Source organism: Ipomoea triloba, chromosome 4 (genome assembly GCF_003576645.1).
Source record: "Ipomoea triloba cultivar NCNSP0323 chromosome 4, ASM357664v1".
NCBI lineage: Eukaryota > Viridiplantae > Streptophyta > Magnoliopsida > Solanales > Convolvulaceae > Ipomoea > Ipomoea triloba.
Window position 1 is genome coordinate 34,665,993 of NC_044919.1, and position 21,010 is coordinate 34,687,002.

The 21,010-nt window shown below is 34.9% G+C and overlaps 2 protein-coding genes and 1 long non-coding RNA gene across 3 annotated transcripts; all 3 read left to right on the plus strand.

The window, feature by feature from the left end:
• The first annotated feature begins 7,679 nt into the window (after positions 1-7,679).
• Positions 7,680-8,469, plus strand: LOC116017646. Its single transcript, XR_004097941.1, has 2 exons — positions 7,680-8,006; positions 8,200-8,469. It is a non-coding gene; the product is annotated as an uncharacterized LOC116017646 (long non-coding RNA).
• A 1,672-nt stretch (positions 8,470-10,141) lies between these two features.
• LOC116017619 (protein IQ-DOMAIN 1-like) lies at positions 10,142-17,133 on the plus strand. The gene is made up of 7 exons (XM_031258234.1): positions 10,142-10,349; positions 12,448-12,564; positions 13,168-13,422; positions 14,657-14,884; positions 15,393-15,506; positions 15,775-16,306; positions 16,571-17,133. The coding sequence occupies exons 2-7, from the start codon at positions 12,481-12,483 to the stop codon at positions 16,717-16,719; spliced, it is 1,362 nt and encodes a 453-aa protein (XP_031114094.1). The 5' UTR covers positions 10,142-10,349; positions 12,448-12,480; the 3' UTR covers positions 16,720-17,133.
• Positions 17,134-17,989: 856 nt separating this feature from the next.
• On the plus strand, positions 17,990-20,786 carry LOC116016775 (glycosyltransferase BC10). Its single transcript, XM_031257173.1, has 2 exons — positions 17,990-19,320; positions 20,310-20,786. Exon 1 carries the CDS (start codon positions 18,208-18,210, stop codon positions 19,303-19,305), a length of 1,098 nt encoding a protein of 365 aa, XP_031113033.1. The 5' UTR covers positions 17,990-18,207; the 3' UTR covers positions 19,306-19,320; positions 20,310-20,786.
• Positions 20,787-21,010: the final 224 nt, after the last annotated feature.

Sequence of the window (21,010 nt, forward strand, 5' to 3'; positions counted from 1 at the left end):
AAGTTATTTCATGTGGGGTATTTTTTTAGGCCCTCTTGGTACAGTTATCATTTGGGCTTGTCGGTGCGGTCCAATTGTTGTGGTTACCAATCCGACCGACTGCTTGGAAGGCAATCCTACCGAGGCGGTAAGCCTAGTATACTATATTCATTAATAGGGACATAATTTGTTAATGAAATATATACAATATATTAACTACATGTGTATAATCTGAATATTGTTTTGGACCAGGTCCATGGTATAATTTGTCATCATAGCGTGGGCCAGTAAATTCTATTCACATTTTTTTATTGTTGTTCTTATCCAATCTATTTTAATTTATTAAAAGGGAAAATGGCACCTTAGGTCCTTGAGCTATACCCCAAAGTAATGACTCAGTCCCTGAGTTATGGCTGTATTCGAGTTTAGTCCTTCAATTATGAACAAAGTGGCGCATTTGGTCACTGACCGTTAAATTTTAAAATTATTTAAAATTTTTAGGAGTAAAATAAGAAATTCACATTTTATTCTCTTTATTATATCAAAATCACTTTCACAATATTATTTTTCACTTCTTAGCCTCTTATTTCAATGTTTTTCAATTCTAAAAGTATTTTTATAACTTTAGTATGACTTGTTAGGAACCTGATCTCGTATAACATGATGTCAAATTTCTTAGGTTTCTTTTATGAGAAATTCACCAACGGCCCTAACGACCATTTAATATATTACGCCCCTAACCAAAATGATAGCGTTTTTCGTTGGGCTTATAAAATGTTTGGCTTTAATATGATAGAGGATGAGCATTTTGAACTTATACTACTTATTCTCTTTCAATTCTCATGCATACCTAACACTTGAATTAAAATTCTTAATAATTATTGACGGTAATAATGTGTTACCGGGTATGTAATCTGAGTATTATTGAGTATCTGAATACAATGTTGAGTACAGTGTTTGAGTGCAGTGCTCAGTGTACAAGTGAGTTCAGTATGTATTGTCTAAGTTCAAGTGTCGTAAGAAGTGTCCCCCACTTCACTATGTGGTTGTGAGTCTTTTTATTCCCTTCAGCTCAGTAACGGAGCATTCATGAGGAGTTGAACGTTGGACATCAGTACCTGAGGTGTTGAATGCTGAGGAGCTGAACGTCGGTCATCAATGCTGAGGAGCTGAACGTTGGCCATCAATGCTGAGGAGTTGGACCGTTGCGCATTGATGCTGAGGAGTGAGGTGTCTTGGGTAGTTTGAACGGCAACTGTCTTGGTCAACGGTTCCGGGTCGGGTACCCAATTACCCTGTCAATTATATTCCTGCAAACCAAACATTGAAATTTAAATTCACATATTGTTTCTCTCCCATTGATTGTAATTTATTAACCCCTAATTTCCTCCTTGCAACCAAACACTCCATTAGTATTAGAGTAAATCACATTCTTTTGAGTGGGATTGCAACGTCCTATTATGGAACCTTTTTGACATATATAGTAGTAAATATTTGATCAGACAAAATATTCATTTTAAAGTTTTTGCATTAAATGAATTAATTATTTTATAGGAATTCAATGGATTTGCAATAAAATTCACAAAAATCTTCTTTGGAAATTCGTTAAATGCAATGCATTTATTCATTTTAGTGTTTTATTGTTTCCTTAACAGGTTAATTACATGCTCAATATAAACCGCAGAGTGCAGACATTCAACAACACTATCATCCTCTTCCTGGTCATCCTCTCCAATCCCCAAAAGATCTAAAGATGGCCACTCCACCATCTCCATTCCCTTGAAAGCGAGGATGATTTGCTGAAAACCTTTTTGGGGTTTATGAACGCCTTGAAAAACTAGCCTGTTAACCGTGGCCTCATGTTCTTTCTGGTGACTCTGAGAATTGTAAAGAAAATTACGATCTCAGACGACTTTGAAATTGAGACCTGGGTTTCTTGGCAGGAGGAGCAAGCCAGGGTGATTCCAAATTTTGAAAAACTTTTCGAGGATTTCAACGTTGCTGTAAAACAACCTAAACATAGATTTTGAGATCTCTGAAGATACCAAGCTCAAGTACTATGAGTTGTGCCACAGTTTTAACCCGTATCTTCATCAGCTTCAGGTGTAGTTCAACCCAGATTCGTGAAACTGATGAAGATACGCGTTACGACTAGGGCACAACTCATAGTACTTGAGACTGGTGTTTTCAGAGATCTCAGAATCTATGTTTAGGTTGTTGCCAACGTTGAAATCCTCTAAATTTTCTACTTGTGAAAACTTTATCACATTCTCTATATATCTGACATTGTTCAAACACTGGGGCTTTTATTACTATCACTACCAGATAAGTGATTTGAGGTTGAGACTTCCCTCCCCGGATTCTCACCTTCATGCTATATACTATATAGCAGTGTATATAAAACTTATATTTATGTTTAAATTGCTAATAGTTTGAGTAGTTTAGTTGGTTGAAATCTAAATTTGATGTTAGAAAGACTATGTCACATATTCAAATCCCATTAACAACACTTATTCTTATTTTATCTCTTTCTTAATTGAAATTTCGCCCTCACTCAATTGATTTTCTGACTCCGTCCCGAAATAGCACCAGCAATATTTGCCGAGTCATTTGCCCGAACAATGTACAAGTCACTTGGTTTAAGCAGATTCTGCCTACGTTATATATAGATGGGAAGAAAAAGAAGAGTATCCGCATCTAGCAAATGGAAACATATATACATTAAGATGGATTTTTAAAATTTTCAATTTTTTAGTTTAATTACAAAATAATTGAAAGCATTAATTTCTGAGAACACATTCAGCGTGGGTGGTATAGTTGTATATAGATATGGAGATATTTTTAACTACATCCTTAACACGTGGTTCAAGATCAATATGACAAAAACGAATAAAATATTGCAATCCAGAAACCACATTATATAATCAAATTCTATTTCTTAATTTGATCCCAGACTTTACAGTTGTATAGTTGGAGATCGAGCAATTTATTAGAAATACTAAGCATAACCATTTTCATATTATTAATGCCATTAATTAGAGGGTTGATGAATATATTAGAAATACTAAGCATAACCATTTTCATATTATTAATGCCATTAATTAGAGGGTTGATGAATATAATCAAGATGATGGACAAGAGATTCACCATATTAGATATATTTTGAAATCGTAATATAAGTTCGTTAAATTTACATGGACATGACATGACCTTATATATAGGATCGTATAGCCCTTATGTAATATTATATGCATTTGGTTATGCTAACATATGCTTAGATTACTTTTATATTTTTAAGCTTATAATCTAAAAATGAAAATAGTTTAGATTTCTTTAAATTTACATATAAAGAGAATTGATCTCAATTTCTATTATAATTAAAGAGTCTCATATGTGTTGAATTTCGAAGGTTGTTTATACTTTATATAGTAGTTTAAATTTATTCATTGTATTAATTCAATTTTCAAAAAAAAAAATATTAGAAGTTTATTGCCTATAAAATATAATTTTTTTAGCTTCATAAAGATACAAATAAATATATAATTTAACAGTTGTACAACTATTTAACAAAATTAATATTTCATAGTTTTAATTAAAATTTTAAAAAGTATAAGTTATAAATTATAAACTTAAATAAACAAATATATTAATTAAATTTTTAATAAATTAAAATAGATTGGATAAAAACAACAATTAAAAATGTGAATAGAATCTACTTGCCCACAATATGATGGAAAATTATACCATGGACTTGATCAAAAACAACATTTAGATTATGCGCATTCAATTAATATATTGTATACATTCCATTAATGAATTATGTCCCTATTAATGGATGGTATACTATGCTTACTGGTAGGACCACCCTCCAAGCAGACAGTCGGATCAATAACCACAACAATTGGGCCGCACAGACAAGCCCAAATAATAACTAGACTAAGATGGCCAAAAAAAATACCCCACACGAAATAACTTAGGAGTTTAGCATGATTAGATCTACTATTCACAATATAATATGGATTATGCTTCATATTTCTAATGGAACAAGGACTTCCAAATTCCAATTAGATATTTTATAGGTATTGCATTTTTGGAAAAAATGCTACATTTCCTAATAATTTTTCGTTTTCATGCTCAGTAATTATCGTTGATTAAAATATTAAAAATCAAAGTCAATCCAACACGAATATCAATAAATTATAGAATATTTTTAATGAGATAAAATTTAATAGGACCTTGTATGACTCCTTATTTGGTATCCCATTCAATTATTATTTAAGAAAACAAATTTTTTTTTGAAATCATTAACTCAAAACCATTAATCATTTGATACCCTTCCAAACTCCCTTTCTCTCCCTCTTTTTAAATATTAAAAGATAAAGAAAATAATAATCGAAATAAATTGAGTAAAGTATTAAAGACTATGATGGTTAAATTAACAATTTGAAATAAATAAGAGAATATGTTAAAAAATTTGATTAAAAATCAAATGTTGCAAATCATTTTTTTTTTTGGTAGAATGGAGGGACCCAGGGTCCCGAAGATTAGCGACGCCTACAAGTTGCCACACCTGCAACATCACGCTAGAGGAGGATAACCAAGTCATCCGGGGGGTGCTCCAGGATAGTCAAGCCATGCGAGGAGATTTGACCAAGATTAGCCAAGAGGTCCGCATACTGGTTGCCCTCCCGAAAAGTATGGGTGACCTTCGCTTCTTGAAACTGGTTCAGGAGAAACTTACATATATAGTAATAAATAAATTCATATTCCTATTTCTAGAATTTAGCAAATTTAATTTTGTCTCAAATGCATCATTTATTTGATGAATCATTAATTATTTGATAGATATTCCATTGATTTGGGTTCAAATTCTCAAATTTATTAAGGAAACTCATTGAATTTAATGCCATCATTCGTATTCCTTTTTTGTCCATAATTTACTCATAAAAACCAACATAACTGTTCGTGCAAGTACCGTGCTTGGTCCCGAACACGGTACCTCTAAATGCTCAATATAAACTTCAAACTTTCAACAACCTACAGTACCCATCATCTTCCCCAATCTCCAGCAGATCAAAAGATGCCCTCTATATCATCATCATCATCTCCATTTCCATGGCTTCCACCCTTGAATTCCCACCCAAACTTTGCTGTATATATAACAGCACAGCAAAAACAATTTGAGGATGATAATTACTCTACCCATTCCTTATATCCGGAGTTCGTGGTTGATTTCCATGTCAAGACTAAGTTCTACTCGGAGGATCAAACCAAGAAGGTTTCCATCCGAGGCTTAAACCTGCGCCGAAAGATCTTCTTTATGTGTAAACCCGGGGATCCCGAGCCCATGCAAGAAACCGACATCCATTCCATGCTCCATATCATGGGAATACAATTTTCGCTAAACAATCTCCGTTGGCTAAACACTAATGATAACAGTTCCGACCCAGAAATGGTTTTTCTTGAAAGCGAGGATGAATTTGTGAAAACCCTTGTAGGGTTTTTGTAGACATGTACAAGTGCTCCAAAAGAGATTGAGTCGTCATTGGTATGCCAGTGCAGGGTTTTTTGGGTGACTGTATTATTTGAGTAGTTTGAAATCCAAACAGTAATCTAATTTTAATTAAAATTTTAAAAAGTATAAATTATAAATTATAATCTTAAATAAACAAATTTATTAATTTAAAATTTTAATAAATTAAAATAGATTGGATAAGAACAACAATTAAAAAATGTGAATAGAATTTACTGGCCCACAATATGATGGCAAATTGGTCCAAAACAATATTCGAATTATACACATGTAGTTAATGTATTGTATATATTTCATTAACGAATTATGTCCCTATTAATGAATATAGTATACTAGGCTTACTGCCTCGGTAGGATCGCCCTCAAAGTAGTCGGTCGAATCGGTAACCACAACAATTGGGCCACACCGACAAGTCCAAATGTAATTGGACTAAGAGGGTCAAAAAAATACCATGAAATAATTTACGAGATTTACATGATTGAACCTACTATTGTCTTCCTATTTTTAATGGAACAAAGGACTTCCAATTAGATATTTTTAAAGGTATTACATTTCTTCTTCTTTTTTTTTTTCTTTTTTTTCTTTTTTTTTTTTTTCATTTTCATGCTCCATTGTTGATTAAAAGGTTAAAAATCAAAGTCCATCCAACACAAATATCAATAAAAATATAAGAATATTTTAAATGAGAAAAAAATTAATTGGACCTAGTATGACTCCTTATTTGGTATCCCATTCAATTATTATTTAACAAATTATTTCGTTTTTTTTTTCAAATCATTAACTCAATCAATACCACCATTAATCATTTGAAAAAATAATAATCATCAAATTAAAATAACTACTAGAAAAAATAAAAACAGTCAACACATCATTCTCTATTAAACCCACTCTCAATCATTTAATCTTAAATTAAACTGATGAATCTAGCTGAAAAACCAAACAATTGACCTAATATATATATTCCAATCTCTTAATTAAACATCCTAATAAAATAAATTTAAATTTCATATTTTACTTTCTGGCATTTGAAATAAATTGAGTAAAGTATTAACGACTATGATGGTTAAATTAACAATTTGAAATAAATAAGAGAATATGTTAAAAAATCTGATTAAAAATCAAATGTTGCAAATCATATATAGTAATAAATAAATTCATATTCCTATTTATGGAATTTAGCAAATTTAATTTTGTCTCAAATGCATCATTTATTTGATGAATCATTAATTACGTGATAGATATTCCATTCATTTGGATTCAAAATCACAAATTTATTAAGGAAATTCATTAAATTTAATGCAATCATTTCTTATTCTTTTTTGTCCATAATTTACTACACAAGAACCAATACAGCTGTTCGTGCAAGTACCGTGCAGTATTTTGTCCGGAACACCGTACCTCTAAATGCTCAATATATATAAACTACAAACTTTCAACAATGTACCGTACCCTTCATCCTCCCCAATCTCCAGCAGATCAAAAGATGCCCTCTTACTCATCGTCATCTCCATTTCCATGGCTTCCACCCTTGAATTCCCACCCAACCTTTGCTGTATATATAACAGCACAGCAAAAACAATGGGGATCTTTTGACGAGGATTACTCTACCCATACCCCATATCCGGAGTTGGTGGTTGGTTTCCGCTGAGCAATCTCAGTTGGCTAGCTAAATACTAATGATAACAGTGCCAATTAACCCAGAAATGGTTTTTCTTGAAAGCGAGGATGAATTTGTGAAAACCCTTGTAGGGTTTATGAACAGGCTGAGAAACCTGCCCATTAACGAAGGCCTCAAGGTCTTGTTTGGAACGGCAGCGACTCGGATGCCATGCTCTCATGTCTTCCATGGGGACTGCATTCTCAGGTGGTTAAAGGCTGATCATACTTGTCGTATTTGTCGTTACTCTCTGCCTTTCACGTGCAAAAATACCAGTTGTATTAATGCAACCAAGATTACGCACCGTCATGCAGCATCTTCCCGGAATGCCGTCTGTGTTCATCGTGGGCGTAACGTATGTACATACATCCAACGCAGCATGGCATCATATCCGAGTCACAGTCCTTATCCCGGAGTTTCCGGTGTCGATTTCCAAAGCAGGCATCTCTCCCCCGCCTATAAATGATCACCTGCTTCTCCTCTTGCCATTCACTCAAATCTCTCTCTCTCTCTCTTCTCTTCTCTTCTCTACTGTATAAAACCACCATTAGGTTAACCTTGTTCTTATGTTTACATTCTTTGCTCCGATCCCACAATGGGATGATCCACTATAGTATTTAATTTGTGCACATGGCCGGCCGGCCAAGTCATATATATCTGATATAAACCATTGCCATTTGACCGTGTTTGGGTCATATTGTTAACTATACTGTTTCATTGGAACATATATATTGTTCACAATATGATCCAAACAATGGTCAGATTGCTTAATGTTTGGTGAGAATTGGTCACTGACTTTGAAGGATCGATGAGGGACAGATCGATCGCCATGAGCAGGTTTACTTAATTACAACGATGACAAGCATTTCTAGTTTTGGAAGTTTAATAAATTTTTATTTGTATATGAACTAGATAGATTTTTGCCCTATATATTGCTCTTAACTATTTTTATATCTTTTTTCAAAAAAAAAAAAACAACTATTTTTATATCTTTGTTTGTGATGATAGATTTATTACTCTGCAAATACAGATCAGAGGCCATGGTTTTGGATGCGATCAGAGGCCATGGTATCGGCATCTAGCAAATGGAAACATAAAGATGGATTTGTAAAATTTGTAATTTTTTTCTTCAATTACAAAATAATTGAAAGCATTTAATTTAGCTTAATTCTGAGCAGATTTAGTGTGGTACAGTTGTATATAGATGGAGATATTTTTTACATGTAGTTCAAGATATGAAAAAAAAAAAATAGAATCTTGCAATCCAGCAACCACATTATAATCAAATTCTATTTCTTAATTTGGTCCACAGACCCTATATAGTATAGTTGTATAATTGGAGAGCGATTTAATTAGAAATACTATACATCATCATTTTCATGTTATTAATGTCCATAAGAGGGTTAATGAATAGTAGGATACAAGAGATTTATCATATTTAGATATATCTTAAAATGATAATATGAGTTATATCTACGTGGACATGACACGACATTATATATAATTAAGACCATATTAGATTACCCTCTATGTAATATGTGTTGGGTCATGGTAACACATGATTAGATTACTTCTATATTATATTTTTTAAGTTTGTAATCTAAAAATAGCAATAGTACAGTCTAAATTTCTTTGAATTTACATATAAAAATAATTGATCTCAATTTTTATTATAAAGAGTCTTATAGTTATTTCGTTGGTAAATTTTAAGAGGTTCTTTACATTGTATTTTAAATTTATTCATTTTAATATGCATTAATCTACTTTTCAAAATTATAAGTTTATTGATTATAAAAGAAAAATAAAATATAGTTTAACAGTTGTTCAAATATGTAACAAAATTAAAATGTTATAGTTTTAATTAAAATTTTAAAAAGTATAAATTGTAGACTTTTTTTTAACAGTCAATGCCCTCAATACAATTTCAACCTATAATGTCCTATTTGGAAGAACTACAAGAACGTCATTAAGCTACAAGCTATTTGAATATAAATTATAGACATAAATAAACAAATTTATTAATTTAAAATAGATTGGATAAGAACAACAATTAAAAAATGTGAATACAATCTACTGGCCCACAATATGATAGCAAATTATACTGGCCAAAATGAGTTTTTTTTTTTTTGTTTTTTATTTTTTGTTTTTTGTTTTTTGTTTTTTTCAGCATTTTAGCATAGGTGGATGAGAGATATCAGAAAAAAGTTACTACAAATAGAGTTATTAAGGGACTCAATGTCAAGAAGAAAAGCATGCTTAATGTCGCAGGTGTGCCTTGGCGTGCCCAGCAAGCGCATGCAATGCACATGCTAGTTGGTAGCGTAAAACATCCTCTTTTTTTTTTCCTTTAAAAAAAAAATTGGCTCTTTTTCCCTACCTGTTTATCTTACTTGGTACCTCAAAAATTGTGTTAACTTGGACAAATGTTGTTGCTCTAACAATTGCATAGAGTTTGAAATCACACTTATACTCAGAAGGCGTATTTCGATAACACACTAGCTTGACACTTCAGAGCGGCTGTCACTCTGAATAGAATTAATTTTTTTTGTTGGCTATTGCTAGTCACAATCAAACAATTCCGACCATTGCCAATTGGTGACGGTCGAAATTGAACTTTTTTTCCAGAGTTTTGATTTTTAAGATGTTATGAAAAAAATTTACATAGATAAATTAAATATTTTCATTCTTAAAATATTTCATCGAATGAAATATAAAACTTTTTTATATATTAAAATTTAAATTTCATTCATGGTATATTTTGTTCTCTAAACCAAAATTCCAATTTCCAATTTCCCAAACCGGCGAAGTGCTTGGACCCGGTTTGCGTTCACCGTAAGGCCGGGCCGATGAAAATCCCGTTATTGACTTTTAGTCACACACACCGATAAACGACAACGACCCAACGTCACAGCTTCTAAACGACGCCGTCGGCTTCCCTACCCCCAAGCTGACATTAGCTGGCACCACACTCAACACTCCTTTACTTGAAGTTCCTATCAAGAAGAAGAAGCAACAAAAAATCCCCCCATTTCACCTCTGAATCATCCGATTTCAATTCTACTAAATCCGATTGCCGGCTTCTCAGCCGAGCCAAAAAATGAGAACTGTGTTAACTCCAGATTTCACTTTCACCTGACTAGATCATTGGCTGATCGATCGGTCTACTCAACCGACAACAAGGTTCTTTCCTTCCCTCTCTCTCTCTCTGCACTTTGACTCTTCAAATTCTTTGTGGTTTTCTTCGTGTTTATGTTGGGAGCATACAAGCAATTCACGCACTTTGATGAGCTATGTGTCTATAGATCTGCATTGTTGCCGCTGAGTTGAGTTCCCAATCCTTGTGTTCGAATCGGATATTCGGTTTCCTTTCACTTTTAATTTGATGAATTATTGAAGTAGTGAATTGTGGAGTGCGAGCTGGGGCTTGGTACGGCGTGGAAATTTGCCGCATTAGCAGAAGAAAGTAGAAACTTTACCTTAAATAGCTAGTTCTAGTTAGGTGAGGCTAGGAAATATTGAGTTTTGCATGCGTTTGATTATATGCATCACGAACAACCGATATTAGGATTTTAGTTTGATTTCAATATGACTGCATAATCTTAGAAGCTCCCTGTGGCATATTCATAATTAATCAGCAATTCAGCTTGTTGTTGCAACTACCTCCTTAAGCATTATAATGCTATCTTGTAACCCTAATTTCAGACCCCAAATGCTAGGCACAAGCTGTTCAAGTATTACTAGAAGATTTAAAAGTACAACTCAATTTTCTTATCATTCACAATGTGGCATATGACACTATGACAGAGAATATATAGAAGCATACAAAGGGAAAGACAGAAAGTAGTTGCACAAAAGTGTGCATGTTATTAAGTAATTGAAGTGCTTAAGGTTTTAACACAGCACTCTATCTTGGAAAAAATCTTTTGCTGATTGGCCCTAGAAGGCATGATGGCAAAGCTCAATCCCAACAAGAAGCTATTTGCACAAGGTTTTTTCTATGGTTTTCTATACTAATTTAATGCTTCAACAATATCATATCATCATTTTTCTAGTTGCACCATTGATTACTCGACCAAAAGATTACATGGAAAGAGCCATAGCATTTGCATGCCTTAGAAGAACTATTTAGAAGGATGCTTATCCAGCCACTTATTTTTTGCAGTAAATTTGTAAATGAGGAAAACTTCAGTTCCACATAAAATGCCTAGCACTTTCAAGTTTTTTCTTTGACCTATAGTGCAAGAGCTTTCAATCAATTTCATAGATATGGATGCCATGGATGTAATAATGTCCCTTAACTGATTGTTTGGCTCTATCACGATTACTGCCTATCATTCAGTAGTTTCTGAATTTTCATCTGTTTCACTCATTATCCTTGTGGATTATCACGGCTTCCATCTTTGCTTACATTGCACAGTCTAACTTTGCATGACAGTGATTTCACTAATGTGGATTATTTCAGCTTCCAGTCTAGCTTACATCTGCTGCACTCATTAAAAGAAATCACTTCCCTTTAAGCAAGACAAGTGACACAAAGTCAGTCAGTCAAAGGCAAATCAATGGTCGAAAGAATAGTTTTCAAAAAAAAAAAAAATGGTTGAAAGAATAAGTTAGGCGTGTTTTTATGGCTAAAGAATGACCTCTTTTCTCTTCTTTTTTTTTCTTCTCTAGCAGCAGTTGGCTGCTTTCTTCTTCTCTTTGAAGTTAGATTTCTTTTCCTTAGCTTGTGAACTTAATGCAATAGAATTTTACTTGCTCTAATACACTTGTATATAATGTTTGTTTTGAGGACAAAGATCGTATGTTGTTCACTTTGCTTTTTTTTATTGGAATTTTAATTCTTGAAACTGAAACATGGCCCTATCATTGACAAAAGAACATCAAACATTGTTGTGACGTTCCAAAAGGGAGATGCTCAATAGAATATAGAATAGTGAAGTGCTAGTCTCTCATTGTTTGGTAGGTAAAATCTTTAAGTTTAACATGGATATGCTTTTAGCTTGATTATCAGTGTTTAAGATTAATATGGTTCTGCATTGAGCTCTTTTGAAGCCTACCCTGGTTTGAATGTTATTATTTGTTTGTGGAATTGCACTGCCCCTTCTGCATTTCTTCCTTTCAGAGAGTACTTTTCTTTTAAGCAACCAGTTTTTAAACAACAGGTGTCCACTGTTTTAAAGAATTGCTTATTATCTTTTTGCTGTTATCTGGCCGTTCTTCTTAATAAGTATATATCAACTTGGTGAATTACTAAATTTCTTAAGATTTTCTGCTTCAGGTTTGAGGTTGGTAGAGCTGAAGCAACTTTGCCATGGGAGTTTCAGGGAAGTGGATTAGGTCACTGATTGGTTTGAAAAGACCTGAGAAATCACTTGCAACTGAAAAGGGTGAAAATGTGAGTGTCATCTTCTTAAAAATGCTATTTGTCTCCCAATAGATTTATTTTTATTTTCTCCTAAATCTTTTCCAATTTAGCAAAACCTAACAGTTACATAAAAATGTCATATTATATGCCTCACCTGCTAAAATTATTTTATTCCATATATTACATTATAAATAGAGTGTGTGTTTTCTTTAGCTACCTAGTGACACTTTTGATATTTTGTAGTTTCATTTTTCTGTAAGAACATTTTAAACAAATCCCTTCAACCTCCCCAGTAATATGTCCCTTAAAATTGAATTAAATTCTACTCCTACCTTCTAGATACTGAGATCCTACACTCTAATGTATGCTTATTTAAAATTCAGCAGCATAAGTAGGCAAGCCATGAGATTTATTCATTTTTCTCAATATGCTATTTCCCAAGATGTTTACCCAAAATTAAAGGGTATGTCTTGATAAGATTGCTGTTTTATTGCAGGAAAGTTTATTACTATGACATCATTTCTTGAAAACCATTAGTTTTTATCTGTATCTTTTTTGTTTTCCTGTCTAGTTAGTTACTCTAAACTTAAATAAACTTGTTGTCAAGGATGCTCAAATTATGTCCAAATGCAGAAAAGTGCAGGCACTAGAAAGTCTAGGCATAGGAGAAAGCATTCTGTTGAGATTGATAGTGACCTAATTCAGAGTGAGTTCAGTCAAAATGATAATGCTTCTACATCAGTTGAAGATTTCAAAGTATCTTCAGCTCCGGTTGCTGTTGGTTCACCTTCATGCTCACACCAATTGGAGGATACAGTTCAAATTCAACAGAGTATGAGAGAAGAATGGGCAGCCATACGCATTCAAACAGCTTTTAGAGGATTTCTGGTACTGAATTTGCTCTTAATACATAACTTATGTCAGTTGGTACATATATTGTTCTCTGTTTAGTTGAAATCTTCTTTTAGCTTTTGCTGCCTGGATTTTGCCTCGTTTTTTTTTTTTTTCTTTTCTTTTTCTTTTTCTGAATAACCTGCAAAGAGTCTTAATGTAATCATTATGTTCTCGTTTTTCTTCCTTTTAATTATGTCTTATTATGGATCCAATTTTCTATAAATATATTTAGTATTTCTTTTCTTATGACTTTAAAAAGGAAAAATTAATATTTTAATATTAATAAATTATTATTATTATTATTATTATGTGATTAAGTGAATTGGGCATCAAGTCATCAAAACATATTGATGTGGCATTCCAATCACCTTTAACTTGGAGGTTACTTGCAATAACATGTCAAATGTAGTTGATTGCACTTTTTTTCTAAGTTCAGGTGTCTAATTGAAGTTTTTTCTAGTTCGAGAGCTTAATTGCACTAACATGAAAATAGTTCAAGGGCTTATTTGACCTGTATCCCTATAAATTATTAGGGAATTTACTGTCTCTTAATCAATACTCACGTTAAGTGGCCCAATATTTAGTAAAGTCCTTTTCAAGATGAAATTCCAATTCAATTAGACAGGCCCCCAACTGTAGTTCATAGGGACACGGATTTTCAACCTCTAGTCTCAAGTTTCACAGTATTTGGTACTAACCATATATTTAGTTTTTATTTGCATCTATGTGTTTGCCCTTGAGTGAGCCATGGTGACTTGAGGAAAGGTATGAAGAGTGAACTGACTGAACTCTTAATATTAACTAAAAGAACGTGGAGGGTACTATTAGGCGGCATTGGTTTGACATACATGATGGGTGATGGCAAATCTGGAATGGGAGGTTAAATTTCCTAATAGCTTGGCCACTTCATGCAATATTGAAGTAAATATTTGACCCACTTTCCTCTCATGTAGTGGCTGCAATTTGAAAGCATCTGTTTTCTCTTATGGTCTTTGTATAACCTCCTAAAGATCTACATTGCACAGACTGTTTCTTTTTATTTCGCTTACTATTCAATCAATAACTTTCTGTTTATAAGTATCATAGTCCTTTGCGATTGGGTTTTCCATTTCCCCCATGTTTTCATTTGGTTAGTGAAAAGAAGGGTGTTGTTACTTTGAACCTTGTATTGTTTCTCTGCTTTTGACACTTGAATATTGTTTAAAATGTTTAAAATACTAATTGTTAGGCTAGGCGAGCTCTACGGGCTTTAAAAGGATTAGTGAGACTTCAAGCACTAGTCAGGGGCCATGCTGTAAGAAAACAAGCTGCTATCACTCTCCGTTGTATGCAAGCTCTTGTAAGAGTTCAAGCTCGTGTCCGAGCAAGGCGTGTTCGCATGGCACTGGAAAGTCAAACTGCACATCAGAAGCTTCAGCAGCAACTAGAACATGATGCCCGTGTCCGGGAAATAGAAGTAAGCAGTTCCTAATGCTATCACTTTGAATTTCTTTTTTTCAATGTTGCCAATATTGAATAAGGACACTATTACTGTCCTGTGGCTTTGAGAAATGATGTGAAAACCTTTTATCAGGGGGAGGGTTGATAGGAAAAATATTTAGTAAACAATTGTTAGTGTCATTTTTACATTTTGGCAAGTAACACAATAACACATTAATGTTCTTATCTGGCTGTTAACCAAAGAATTTCAATACATATATTTTATCATATGTACATGGTCCAATTTTTGGTTTCTTGAGTCACAGATTATCCACTATATCATCAGTGCTTTCTTTGTCAATGCACACAATAGTAATGATAGTTCTTGTCCTTGTATGATTTAAGCTCTTGATGTGAAAGTGTTCGTGCAGATTGGGAGCTTTTATTTTCCCCCGATGCCTAAACTGGTGTCAAGATTGGTAGTTTGTGGTCATTAGCATAAACATGCATCTTATTTCCTCTGTCGTCGTAACTCCAATTTTCAGGAAGGTTGGTGTGACAGCATTGGGTCTGTTGAACAAATTCAAGCCAAACTGTTAAAGAGACAAGAGGCTGCAGCAAAGCGTGAGAGGGCAATGGCTTATGCTTTGGCTAACCAGGTTAAAATTTCACATCCTTGTCAGATTTTAACGCTACTTTCTTAATGTTACGACAAGATATAAAATTGCGCACTAGGTTTCCCTACTATTTCTCAACTTGAGGAAGATCTAGACTAAATAATACCCTACAATTCTAAGCTCCAACATTTGAAGACCATTTGAGTAGTACCTTGTAAAGTAATTTCCCGTAAAGTTATTTATGGAGTATTTATCTATATTGCTATAATTGTTATTGGGCGTGAAGTGAATCTTTGTCTTTATGCTGCAGTGGCAGGCAGGATCAAAGCAGCACGCTACACCAGCTGGTTTTGAACCCGATAAGAGTAGTTGGGGATGGAACTGGTTGGAGAGATGGATGGCTGTCCGTCCATGGGAGAATCGCTTTCTGGACATGAATATTAGAGATGGAGTTAAGATTCATGATAATGGATCATCTGGAGATCCAAAGAATGGTGGCAATAACCAGATGAAATCCATCAACAAGAAATCAATTTCTTCTATCGTTTCAAACGAGAAAATGGTTCCACCCCAACCCCATTCAAGCACCAACTCGAAACTCTCAAATGGAAAAATGGTTGGATCTCAGTCCAATGGCAGTAGCTCTTCCCCGAATAGGTCTGTGAACACACAAGAAACCACATTATGTGGTCCGCCAAACTCTAAACCAAATATGGAAGGTTTGGTTGAAGAAGCTAGTTCAAGACCTAGCCTTGGTTCTTCAAGGTCACACAGTAATCCTAAAGAGAGAACCACCCTTTCAGATAAACAAGGAAAGAGGAGATTGTCTCTACCTAATAGCGGTCAGTTTTTCTATCCACATTAATATTTCATTTCTACTGTTAGGCTAAATTTCTAAGACATCCCCCCCTACCCCCAACCCCCACTGCTTCCGGAATTATATTTTGGAACATTTGATAATTTTGACTACTATAGTATGTCCAAAGCTGTAGTGTTGTGTGACTCGGCCAATATAAATGTTTCACGGTGCCACTCTTTTGATGAATTTATTTTCAGTTTCCTATGATAACTGGATGCTACCTTGCTTTACTTCTTGATTTGATCAGGGCCAGCCCTTGGAGCTGAAGCAACAAGGCAATCCAGTCGAACTGCTTTCAAGAAGACATCTAGTGCACAGAAACAAGCAAAGGACAAACCAAAATTGAATGTGAATGATCCAAAGACTACTGCAAAATCTGATTCCCAGCAGTCGTGAATCAGTTTTAAGATTACTACTGTCAAAGATCCCACTCCTACCTCTTAATTTTGTAAATATTGAAGGATCTACGGTAGGAGATATCAAGGCAAAGCTTTAGTTTCTGTATCCACTGTGAATGTCACCCAGGCAGGATAAGAAACATTTCGATTGATGAGGATGCTATGGTATTTATCGTGATATTTATAGTAATGTATTGTTGTAATTTATTCATCAGATATCATTGTATTTTTAGAGCCAGTTACTCATGTTTGTGTTTGTATCCCCTCTGTTCTGTTTTCCACCACTGTAAAAAGGTTCAGTTATTTCCCAGTTCAGCTTGACAAGGCCTTCACTTGTATTATCTACAATTCTACATGTGTTAAAGAATTTTTTAAATTATTTTTGAACAAAATGTGTTGAAGAATTTAGTCATGTCTGGTTTATAGAAGTTGTCACATTTCACATCTGTGTTGAAATCTCAGCACACTTTCGTTTACTTATTATACTATGCCCTTGTTTTTTTTTTTCCTTTTTTCATTAACAATTAATCCTGTAAAAAAACACTAATTTCATGTGACATAAAATATTATGATTATTTAATTAAAGGATTCATTAAATAAACGCGTCATGATATTTCTATAGTTGGGAATAATGTATTATTTTCCTGGCCTGAAATTGCAGTACAACAGCAATGTCCTAACAAGTACACAGTGCTATTATTACTGTAGTCTGATCTTAGTGTACAATCTACATCTTTCATCATGTGATGCTGCTTCGCTGTAACTTCCCCCCATTTCCAATCCAATCTCATCACCACAATACAACAAAAAAACCCACACTATCAATTATGAAACATTTATTCAAAAAAAAAAAATGAAACATACAAATATAAAAATGTTATATTTGTGAGGACTGAGGAGTTTATAAATTTGAAAGAAAACATTTTTGAATAGCAAAAATAATTCTCGTTACAATAACTATAGTATCCGTTAATATATACTTTCTCAACCTATTGAAACCCAACAAATCAATATCTTTCTCAACCTATTGAAACTCAACAGATCAATAACACCTCCCTACTGAACGCACTACTTTTCATTTAGGAGAGTCACTTCATTCTGCTGAACCGCTGGGTCTTTGGCTTTTAATTTTTTATTTATTTTGTTTAGGAAAAAGTAAACGAGAAAAGGCAAGCCTTTCATTGTGTGTCTCCAAGGTTCCATTGTCGATCTCCATCATTCATTCATTTGTCCACCCTTATATGTGATCTACCCTATCCCTATCCCTACCCTCCTCCTATATCTTCTTTCCCCATATTACTCAACTCGAGTCTTTTTCACACCTCATCCCTCTCCCTCTCCCTCTCTATCTTCAACCCTTCCCCAAACCACTGCCACTAGGGCACCCACCCACTCATTAATCCCCACTTCTTCTTCTTCTTCTTCATTCCCCCATTCTTGATTTCCCCAAAGCTTCATGCTTTTTCCTACTTGAATTCCTCAAATCATGTATAGATCTTCTCTTCTTGTCCCTGCTGTAACCCTTATTGTCACTGTCCCTCTGCTTTTCCTCTTGGCTCCAAGAATCCTCCCTCCCCGCCGAATCTCCATCACCGTTCCCGACGAACTCGATGATCTCTCGCTCTTCCAGAAGGCAATCGCCGCGGAGACAACTTTCCCCAAGCATCCCTCGCACGCTAACAAGGCGCCGTCGAATAAATTCCGCCTGGGATCCACTAACGCCGCCGCGATCCGCCGTCCTAAAATCGCCTTCTTGTTCCTGACCAACACTGACCTCCACTTCGCCCCGCTCTGGCAGCTGTTCTTCAATGGCACGAATCCGGTGGATCCGCATTTGTACAACGTGTATATCCACGCCGACCCGGCTGTGAAAATTGGGGCTCCGAATGGAGTGTTTAAGGACAGATTTATCCCTTCCAAGCCGACTCAGCGGTCCTCGCCGACTCTAATCTCCGCCGCGCGCCGACTCCTCGCCACCGCGATGTTGGACGATCCGGCGAATGAGTTCTTCGCGCTCATTTCTCAGCACTGTATTCCCCTCCACTCGTTCGGTTACTTCTACAATTTCCTCCTCGACACTCAGAAGCTCTCCCACGAAATGCAGTACCCTAGCTACATCGAGATCGTCTCCGATTCGTCCTTGCTCTGGGACCGGTACAATGCTAGAGGAATGGACGTCATGGAACCGGAGGTCCGATTCGATGAGTTCCGGGTCGGGTCACAATTCTTCGTCCTGACCCGACGGGATTCCTTGCTGGTGATCAAAGATCGCAAGCTATGGCGCAAGTTCCGGAAGCCTTGCATAAAGGTCGAGTCGTGTTACCCCGAAGAGCATTACTTCCCCACTCTGATTTCAATGCAGGACCCGAAAGGCTCCGCGGGTTACACATTGACCCGGGTTAATTGGACCGACATGGTGGACGGCCATCCCCATACCTACCACCCGCCGGAGGTTTCGTCGGAGCTTATTTACACCCTCCGGAAATCAAATTCGACTTATTCTTATATGTTCGCCCGCAAATTCTCCCCCGATTGCCTCAATCCCCTCTTGGAAATGGCGGATTCAGTCATCTTCAAAGATTAGGTTTTTATTTTTCCGGTGAGTTCACGTTCTCCCCCCTTTAAATTCTGAGTCGACTCGTGTTTTACTGAGTTAACCCGTTATGCTTTTATTCATTTATTTGTTTATATCTTGAACTGTTGACACATAAAATTAATTGCTAAATATTATATATTATAGTAGCACTAGTGAGATAGTTAGCTGAACCTACTTTAAGAAAAATGGGAATTTTGGTGGTGAAAAGCTTAGTCAATTTGCTTTTTGGAGAATCTACTGTGTTGATATTTGTTATGAACTTTGAACTAGTTTGGGTTCTATTGAATGTCAATTTAAGGTAAATTTATCAAGAATTAAGCTGAGAAAATAGAATGGAAAATTCATATATATATATAATCTGTCTCAACTAAACCGGGTTACAGTTTAGTCGTGTTGAGTTTACTATTGCTATTTTTGGTTTGAAAAATGTTATTTTTATACCAAATAATGTCTCGTGTTTTCGCTTGTGATGAAATTTGCTAATCTCATCACGAGTTAGTTTCTGTTGAAAAGATTTTTGGTGTATTGGGTTTGAGAAGCATAGCATGGGGTGGTTGTGGCTTTTATTGAGCTTTTGATTTTTTATGCTTGAAAACTACTCTGAGTATATCTTTTAGTGAAAAAAGGGTAAAGTTTCCTCATAAAGGATTAGGAAAACAACAAAACCATAACAAAAAATATGTATATTATTTGAATGCTCCGGCAATATTGAAATAGGTTAGAGATTGGAGAAGTTGGACAAGATGTCGACGTCATCCATAATTAAAGAAAGTTTAGTCAATCACTCTACATAATAGGGTTGGTCACGGGACTTAATCTATTGTGTAATCAAGATTTAAAGAAAATCTTTTGGTTTTGTTGTTTCTCAAGGTTAGTTGTAACTAAACCTAAACATAAACCTAAACCACAGATTATAGTGAAACCACAAGTGGATTAACCGTAGTGATCTGATTTAATATTTAGCTGAACGGTGTCGCTGTCTGCAACTGCAGGTGAGGAGAAAGCAGAGGCAAATTTTTTGAAGGCGATTGAGATTTCAGGATGTTGAAGTAGTAGCACGAGTTGGGGGTACAAGGTTTGATGAGGGTGTTAAGAATAAAGCCCCCTCGGCCTAAGTCTCCCCCACCTCGACCTCCACGAGAGGAGTGTATGTCAAGCCTGGAATAGCTTTCGAAGAAAGAAAGAAAGAAAGCTGTGAGAGAGAAAGCAAAAGTGAAGGGTAGTAAAAGTAGTAGTGAAGAAGCAAGTGATGTAATATTTGGATGGTTGTTGATATGGGGGGTTTGTTTTCTTCCCTTGTGTTTTAATTCTCTGTACATATTGGGTGGATCATGAATGGGAAGATGATTTGTTTATATACCCCAATTGAGTCACCACATATCCACATCATTTCATTCTTATATTTGCAATGCAATGTGCATCCAATCTTCTTGTTGTGGTGTGATATCAATGAAATTTCATTGCCCAAACTTGATTGATTATAAGTAAGTGATTGAACATGCTCATAATTCTCTCTGGCCCTGCACTTTGGGAAAAAGTTTTGAAAATCCTCAAATTTCATCATTGTTATACTGTGAATCACGGTGAATCTTGATCCAAAACATATTCTGTAATTAGCATATTATGTGTCTTCAGTATTTTTAGGTGCAAATAACATATTATGTGTCTTCAGTATTTTTAGGTACATAATCTG